The 8842-nt window shown below is 34.9% G+C and overlaps 1 protein-coding gene across 2 annotated transcripts in view; it reads left to right on the forward strand.

Annotated features, from left to right (window-relative positions):
- The window catches only part of RFX3 (regulatory factor X3), a 106907-nt gene extending 100007 nt beyond the window's left edge, over positions 1-6900 (forward strand). For both annotated transcript variants that reach the window (XM_054283191.1, XM_054283198.1), the window contains one exon: positions 54-6900. In XM_054283191.1, the coding sequence (XP_054139166.1) occupies positions 54-292 (239 nt within the window). In that variant the 3' untranslated portion in view covers positions 293-6900. The remainder of the gene's footprint in view (positions 1-53) is intronic.
- Positions 6901-8842: the final 1942 nt, after the last annotated feature.

Genomic DNA, 8842 nt, shown 5'->3' on the forward strand with positions numbered 1-8842 from the left:
TTGTATTAGAAACTTATCTTTTGTGGTAGTTACATGCTGGTTTGTTTGTGCAGATGAGGGCAGCGAAGTTGAAAGTGAAATAGATGAAGAGCTGGATGAAAGTGGAGAGCCACAAGCTAAGAGGGAGAAAACTGAGCTAAACCAGGCATTCCAGGTGGGCTGCATGCAGCCAGTGCTTGAGAGTGGAGTACAGCAGAACCTCCTGAACCCAATTCATAATGAGCACATTGTTGCAACTACTCAGACTATCAGACAATGCAGTGCTACTGGAAATACATATACTGCAGTCTAATGTGAAACTTCCCCTGGCCTCCGACATACACCCCATTGCATTAGCTGTTAAGGTTTAATATGAAAAAGAAAAAAAAAAAGAGAATAAGTCTGAAGGTTGACTGTTGTCAAATGTAACTGTTCTGATCATTATTTTGTTGGAGTTGTTAAATGGAATGGGTGTACGTATTTTGCCAGGTCTGTTTAGAAACAAATTTTTGTAAACGAAATCATTTTACTTTGGCCACTCAATATGAAGAGGTTTCTTTGTATCAAATGCAAGGAAGATTTTTGCAAAGTTTAATGTTAATGTTTTGTCCTCTTATAATAATTTAATTTTTTTCATAGTTTTAAAAATATTTTAATGTTAATTATTAGTTATTATGCTGATTTCATATAGATAGGTTTTTAATTAGATGCACTTCTGTGAAATATCAAAAGAACTGTTTTCTTTGATTTACACTGGAGGCATACTTATTTGACAGCAGATGTATCAAATTTGTTATAAAAGGTGCTTTTCATCGTACTACGAGAAGACACTATTTTGATAAAATTGTGAGTATTCAGGGGGATTTTTTGTAATAATGCTGGAGGGTTGAGAAGATCTCCTCATTTCTTCCTGTGAGGAAGAAGCTGTTTAAAGACAGAATTGTATCAGAATGTGGTAATCTGTATGGCATAAATGTACCTAATTATCTGAACATGATGTAAACAATGCAAGCTTCATTTAAAATCAACAGTTTCAGATATTATTTGCATACCAGTTCCTCTGTTTTGAAGACTACTGATTCTATATGTGAGGCCACTGAACTGATGCTTTTGATTGTTCAGTGGCACTGTAGTTGTTAGAAACTGAAGCTAAAAAAAAAAGTGACTTGATTATTGTTAATTTTATGTGTATGTGCTACTTATGCTGAACTGGACATACAGGAAAACATTCCATTTGGATGACTTTCTTCTATTCCAGGTCTTTTCCTACTAGTGGTTCAATCTGCTGCTCTTAGAAAAGATGATTTATAGAATGCAAGGAATGTAGCAACCTGCATCATTTTCCTTTCAAAAACATTTCCTTGTTGTTAAAGTGGATTTAAATTTTTACAAAAATTAGACAAGGCAGTGTAACTGGCACACCTCACTTGTACCTATTCCCAATTGTGTAGAATTTGAATAGGTGGCTAGATGGACCATTGCCATTTAAGAATGTACATCAGGGATCATTGTACCTCGGCTATTACATGGTGCCTTAAACAGAACTGAAGCTAAGACTTAGTACTTTTTGTTATTCTTAACTCTTAAATTAATTCAACAAGGTGTGCCTGTCATTTTCAAATTCCCTAAGAAGTAAGGGCAGGTTACACAGCCTTCAAAAGAATAAAAGGATTTTTTTATTATTAAATAATTTTAATATCCCTCTTAGAATGACAATAGACCTATTTTTTCTTGTTTCTAGCTGGATTTCACTTTAATAGAAATAAAATTTGCTTGGGAATTTGAAAAGCAAAACTAGCTTTAATACCAACTTCAAATGTCAAAATAGATTGACCATAGTCCCAAGCATGATTATATATTTTCTAAACCCTTGCCTACTTTTAATTTTAAAAACTAAAAAGAAATAAATGAGCAGGTACATAATGCAGTGCATGTTTTCAATTTCTATATTTTGTGGTGTATCAGCCAGATATTACATTTTAATGGTTAAATAATATCAGTTTATAAAGACCATATTAATTGACATTAAAGAACTCAAGTTTTTCTTCAAAAACATTTCATTATGCAGACACATGAATTTACTACACTAAAGTAGAAGAATTAAATAAGAAAAAAATTCCAAAAAGTGAATGAGAACACAAAAATATCAACTTTATAGGAAAGACTGTGTAAAAAAAAATAGGATTCTTTTATTCTGGCTTATCTAGTGTGTCTGGAAATGACTTTAAAGTCATATATACCAAATGGGAGAAGAGCATGTAAAATGGAAGTTTATTTATAGCAAACAAGTTTGTTGCTAGAGTTTACATATGCTCCAAATACAGCTGCACATAAACTAAAATGTCGTAACATTACTGGTGCACAAAAAAAAATATTTAATTCCTTTGCAGAATTGTGAACCCATCCAGCTCATTCTGTGTAGGCATAATTCCTACCAATGTCAGTAGATGGCTTTTGCCTCAGTAAAAATAAAAGTGACATTTATATTCATTATTTCTAAACTCATAAATGCACTGAATCTCATTATAGATTTTGTTGTCACATATATCACTCAGTGTGTCCTGATTTTTCCTTAGAAATCAGCACATCTGTACCCTTCACCAAAAATGCTAAAACTAAGCTGTGATAAATATTTACTCCCCTTCATTGTGCATTATAAGATGTTTACAAGTAAAATAAAGTGAAATAATTCAACTTTTTTTTCATTTTCAGCTTTTTTTTAATACTGTAGTAGTTGTTTTAATTTTTGTGTTTGTGTTATCTTATGCTTTCTTGGTTTAATGTTGAATTTGTTGTTGCTGAGAAAAGAGTACAATTGTAAAAGGTAAATCTAGATTGCTAAATATAGTGGGACTTGAGTATCTTTCATTGCTTAGCTTTCCACTCCACTCAGTTGTTAAATGTCATCTAGTGAAAAACAAAACTGAACAAAAATCTGAATACAAAAAATGGAGTGTATTTCATAGCTTCTAAAAACAATGAATTATCAAAACAAATTGGAACTTTCACAGGTTCAAAAAACTGACTGGAGTCTGTATTCTTACTCTTAAATTCTAAAGATTTTACCAAGGTTTTTTAGAGCAACTATCTTACTCTGTTGTAAACTTACAAATTTGGGGGTCTTTTGTTTTGTTCTTACTGAAATTTCAATCAAATGCTTAGATAAAACATTTTGCACACCCTTGCTGTTTAATAGCTGGGTTTTAGTACTTGTTGAAGTAGAGAGATGCGAATACCTCAGTGTGTATTCTGTAATGTGTAGCGTGCGGCTGCATCGCCACACCAGCTCTGACGTCTCTGGTCAATGCTATGGAGAGGTGTAGCGTGTGTCCACAGGGTAGACATTATGAGAGTTGATATGATTTATTGTGTTTTATCTAATCTTGAAATGGAATCCAGAATAATTATTTTAGAGGCATTTCCCCCATTAGCACAAAATAGCACAGTGAACAGTGTGGGGGAAGAGGTCTTGTTGAACTACCTTTTCAAAGCACAGGGCCCAATTTTCAAAAGTTTTATATATGCTAAAGCGTTTTGTTACTTTTTCATCTTTCTTGTGGTAAATCGGTTTTGAAACTTTTTTTTTCAGGTTTTTTTTTTTTGCTTGTACTGTAGTATGCTCAAAGCACCTTCATTTTTTAAAAGTTCCATAAAAATTTGGAAAATAGATGTTAAATTATTTGCCTATAAAATGATGATTTTAAAGGCAATACTGCCTTTAGTTCAAAAAAATAGGAAAATTAAGCTCTGTCATTCAGGAATGCATAGGTCTATATATAAATTTAATTTAAAGCAAGGTATTTTTAAATATCTGAAACACTTTTTGTTTTATCTTGGTTTCCCTAGGAAAAATTATCTGATATCTTTATCATTCTCACCAACTGACATCTGCACTGCTTAGAAAAAAATCCATGTTAGAGATGCACTGCAATCCAATTTAATTCAGAATGCTTTTACAAAACAAAAGCAACCACTGAGAGCCATAAATGTGCTGACAAAAACCCCAGGTTTATTAGTAATATAAGTATACAACAATAATTTCAGAGTTCAAAGTGCAAATCTGAGAGAGCAAGATGAATTTCTGAAAATTGGGCCCTTGTCACACTAACAGGACATGCTCTTTGTATATGGTTTAAAGCAAATTGATACATGGAATTCTAGTATCTCTGCTAATTTGTTTGGTGATTTAACACTGACAATAAAAACTGGAATAGAAGCATAAACACACAGTGCTTAGTTCTAGTACTAGGAAATTAATTTGATATGATGCCTTGCATTAACCCTTTGAGCATTGTAAGTAACATGATGGGAACAAAGATTTTTAGATAATTTAACTAGTTCACTGAGCATATACTTTGAAATAGCTTATAGTGTTGTAAATCTTTTTTTACTTATGTCTAAAGTAAATACTTGCATACAATATGGGGATGTTTTTTATTAATAGGGGCCTCAGTAGATGTAGGCAAAATATTCATTGCCATTTATATGTACTGTGTAATGTAGAACAGTACTTCAGCTCCCTGGTTTTCATAACTGCATATATATATATACAAAGAAAATCAAACATGATTCTACAGATAGGAAGTTGTCTACTTTAAGATTCCTTTAGAAGATAAAGGTTTAGAAAATATATTCAGCTATTTTGAAAATTTCCTGAGATAGATTAGTATTGGAATACTCCAGTACTGTAAAAGAGAAATCTTTAGGATTAAAAGAAGGTTTAGTAATAATAAATTTTGCAGAATATTTGAGGTGTTTGCATTGAAATTTTTGGCAGTGTTTGTGAGAAACAGGAACAAAAAGTGCACAATTATGTTAATATTCCTTTTAAAACTCAGTCACTGCAATAATGACTAGCTAGAAGATGAAGGTATTTTATTAAATTTCACATGCAAGGGTACAGTTTGGATGGCCCTTCTTGAATGTCAGAATTTTAAAAGCAACTAGAAATTGCACGAGCAAATAATTTTAAAAGCCCCTTTGTTCTTCAAATTACTGCTTACAGGAACAAGGGAACAAGTGTAGCAGCAAGTAAAGATGCTTTTAACTTAGAGATACTGATGCCACCTTACTAAGTGAGAATACAGTACATTTTCTACTGGTTCCTTGCAATATCAGTCAGCAAACACTAAAGCAGCTGTACTTATTTAAGTCTAGCTGAGGGCAAAGAAAAAGGGTATCATTTAAAGTTATTTAAGGGAATTACGTCAGTAGTATAGTGCAAGTAAGTTGTAAACACTTTTAGTCAGTTAATGCAAATTAATGCATAATTAATTAACATAAATGCAATACTCAAAGGGTTTTAATTTAACAACTTTTTTATTCATAATTTACTGTAAATGCTTCTGAGTTTGCATGCCTTGATCATTGCTGCTAGTGATTTTATGTGCCAGTAGACCTGAGTTTAATTTACCAGTTTAACTAAGAAATAGTAAAAGCCACTTACAAAGTGACTGCCTAGTGTTTGTTTGGAGTAAAATATGCCTTAGTTTGAAAACTATCATTTTAACTCTTGTTTTATTCTGATTTTCTTCTCCTTTTCCTGTTGAAAAAAAAAAATTGAATTTTGGGATTGGAAGCCCTGAGTAGTTAAATATTTGGTAAGAATTATTCTTGGAGATTGCTCATTAAGGCTGAAATTCACTGTAGAAAACAAGGCCCAGAAAAAGCCTATGGGCATCAAATGAGCCTCACTTAACACTAATTCAGGAAGATGTTCTTTGTATGTTCTTAAGCACTTTCTTGGTTAGGGTGCAAACATCTTACAGGAATTTTCAGTTCTAGATTAATTTTACTCTGAAATAATAAATGTCTTTTTAGGAGGAATTTAGACTTCAGAGGAGCAACCTTGAATGGATTGGGTTTTAACAGGAACTCAGTTCAATTCTTTTTGACTCACTGATGCCAGCAAAAGCTTTTTACACAAAGAATATTTAATGGGTTCCCCAAATAAAGTTTCCTTCCTTACAATATTAAAGTGACTGCCTTGTATTTAAACATTAAATACCCATTTTAAAGTAACCCAGTTAAGCAACTTAAAATATGTTGGGGAAATATCACTTTTGTACCAAAGCAAGTTGCCCGTTTCCACTCATACCCACTGAAAATTTGGATTTACAGTTAATAACCAATGAGGCTGTTAAAGAAACTTTGAGTGCCTTTCAAAAACTTAGAAAATTGTGCCTGAGGTGGTAAACTTTAATTAGGTTAATTCTAGAGCTACCAATCAGTAATTTTATCATCACTCAGGGCTTTCTCACCTTCTAGGAAACTTCCCTTGTTGCATTTATTTTATACTGTATTTTTTTTAAGTGCCATCATTTAAATTTCACTTAGTAAGTGGCAGATTACATTATCCAGTCCCACAGCACAGAAACATCATAACACTAGGACATATTCAAATTCTTATTTTCCAGTTGACTGAATATATTATGTAAATGAGGTAAGCAACTTTTTGTAGATTGTATGTGTGAGATAATGTAATGTTCTTTTCCAGTTTTTGGGCTACAGTTGAATATACTTTTTAATTATTTAAAGAAGACATCTTTACAGAATAACGTGATGGTTTTTTTTGTATAATGTATTTGATTTTGTAAATACGTATTTCCTGATGTGATTTTTGTGACAAATGCTAAATCTTTTAGTATATAATGTCCTCTCAAAACTGGCAGGAGCTAAATAATAGTTTGTTGGCAATTTGTATTGTGTACTGTACAATAACTGGGGACCTTTTATAATTATAAAAATATATATTAACTTTTAGTGTGTTGTATAAAAAAAAATGACTGGAACATACTAAAGACAGTAGGATTTTTCTGAATATTTCAGACTTGAACTCAGGCTAGCTTTCTTGTGTTTTTCAAAACAAAATTGTGTCTTGTCTTTTAAAATCAATAAATTTGTTTTCTTGTTACAAACATACCTGAATGGCTTCAGTTCTTGTATAGCTGTTTTGGACTGTTGTATGGTTGATTTTGAGAAAAAAATTATCGCACTTACACTTTTGAAATAGGACCACTTTTTTTTTTCTTATTTAACAACAGAACTAAGTAACAAGTGTGTCTCAGATGGCAAAAAACCCAAGTATTTTGAATCATAGAATCACAGAACTGCTAGGGTTGGAAGGAACTTCTGAAGATCATCTAATCCCGCCCACCCTGCCAAAGCAGGATCACCTAGAAGTGTTGGTTCAACTCAGTTGCTTCATACTCCTAGTAAATAGAGACTGTAATGTACTTATTCATTTCAATGTTCACAGTAATTTCCCATTACAGATTTATGTAGTTAACAGCTAACAGTGAGAGGCATGCAGACTCTGGTCTCCAGGAATTAGTGGTGTCAGTTTGGTACCAGCAGAACCTACTTCTGCAGTTTTTGCTGTAAATATTCTGCAATATGGTAATGTGTTAGATGTTTTGACAATTTCACAAAACATAGTTGAAAGACTAATCTTACCTGTTCATATATTCTGTGGGTCTCAAGTATGTATTGCAGGCACCATATATATTTCATATTATATTTCATATAAAGAAATGCTGAATTTTATTTTAATGTGGAGGACCCACCAAGTAGTAGATGCTAGAACATATCAAATAACTATTGGATACCAAGATTAAAACAGGTATTTCACACAGAACTGTGGTAAAGGTAGAAGAGTTGCACCCTAAAGCTTGCTTTTCTCAGGATGTTCAGCCATAAATTATGGTCCAGTCATTGCCTATTCTTTCATTTCAAATGAAGACCAAAAACTTAGTATAGTACAGTATCGGTGCCTGCATTGCATAGTACAAGACTACAACTACACCAGTGACCCACTGCAGCTAAAGAGTCGGGAAATTGGCAAGGTTGGAACAGACCTTCACGGTCACCCAGTCCAGCTATCTGCTCAGCACTACCCTTGTCACCCATAAACCACCAAACCACATCACCAGACCCAGATGCCTCTTGAACACCTCCAGGGATAGTCACTCTACCACGCCTGTGGGCAAACTGTTCCAATCTCTGACCACCCTAACAGTGAAAAAAAATCTCTAATGCCTGAATCTCCCCTGTCTCAGCTTAAGGTCATTTCCTCTTGTCTTCTCACTGCAAGCACAGCAGGAGATCAACCCTTACCTCACTACAGCCTCCCTTCAGGCAGTTGTCAAGAGCAATGAGGTCTACCCTGAGCCTCCTCAAGACTAAATAAACACAACTCTCACAGGCGTTCCTCTGTGACATGTCCTAAAGCTTTCACAAGCTATGTTGCCATTCTCTGGACATGTTCCAGGAATTCAGTGTCTTGTTTAAAGTGAGGGGCCCAAAACTGGACACAGGATTTGAGGTGTGGCCTCACCAGTGCTGAGTACAGGGAACAATCCCTGCCCTGCTCCTGCTGGCCACACCATTGCTGGCACAGGCCAGGATGCCATTGCCCTTCTTGGCCACCTGGGCACTGCTGGCTCATGCTCAGCTGCTGTCACCAGCACCCCCAGGGCCTTTTCCTGTGGCAGCTTTGCAGCCACTCTGCCCCAGCCTGTGGCACTGCCTGGGGTTGCTGTGACCCAAGGGCAGGACCCAGCCCTGGGCCTTGTTGAGCCTCACACCACTGGGCTCAGCCCATGATCCAGCCTGTCCAGATCCCTCTGCAGAGCCTTCCTGCCCTCCAGCAGATCAGCACTCCTACCCCGCTTGGTGTCATCTGCAAACTGATTGAGGGGACACTCAATTGCAACACCCAGACAATTGATAAAGATGTTAAACACAACAAAAAGAGCCCTGGGGAACACCATTAGTGACTGGCCACCAACTTGATTTAGTTCCATTCACCACCACTCTCTGGGCCCGACCATCTTGGTAGTTTTTTTACCCACCAAAGAGTCCA

This window comes from Melozone crissalis, unplaced genomic scaffold, assembly GCF_028551555.1.
Source record: "Melozone crissalis strain CALT ecotype California unplaced genomic scaffold, PUWL_Pcris_2 ptg000005l_1, whole genome shotgun sequence".
Lineage (NCBI taxonomy): Eukaryota > Metazoa > Chordata > Aves > Passeriformes > Passerellidae > Melozone > Melozone crissalis.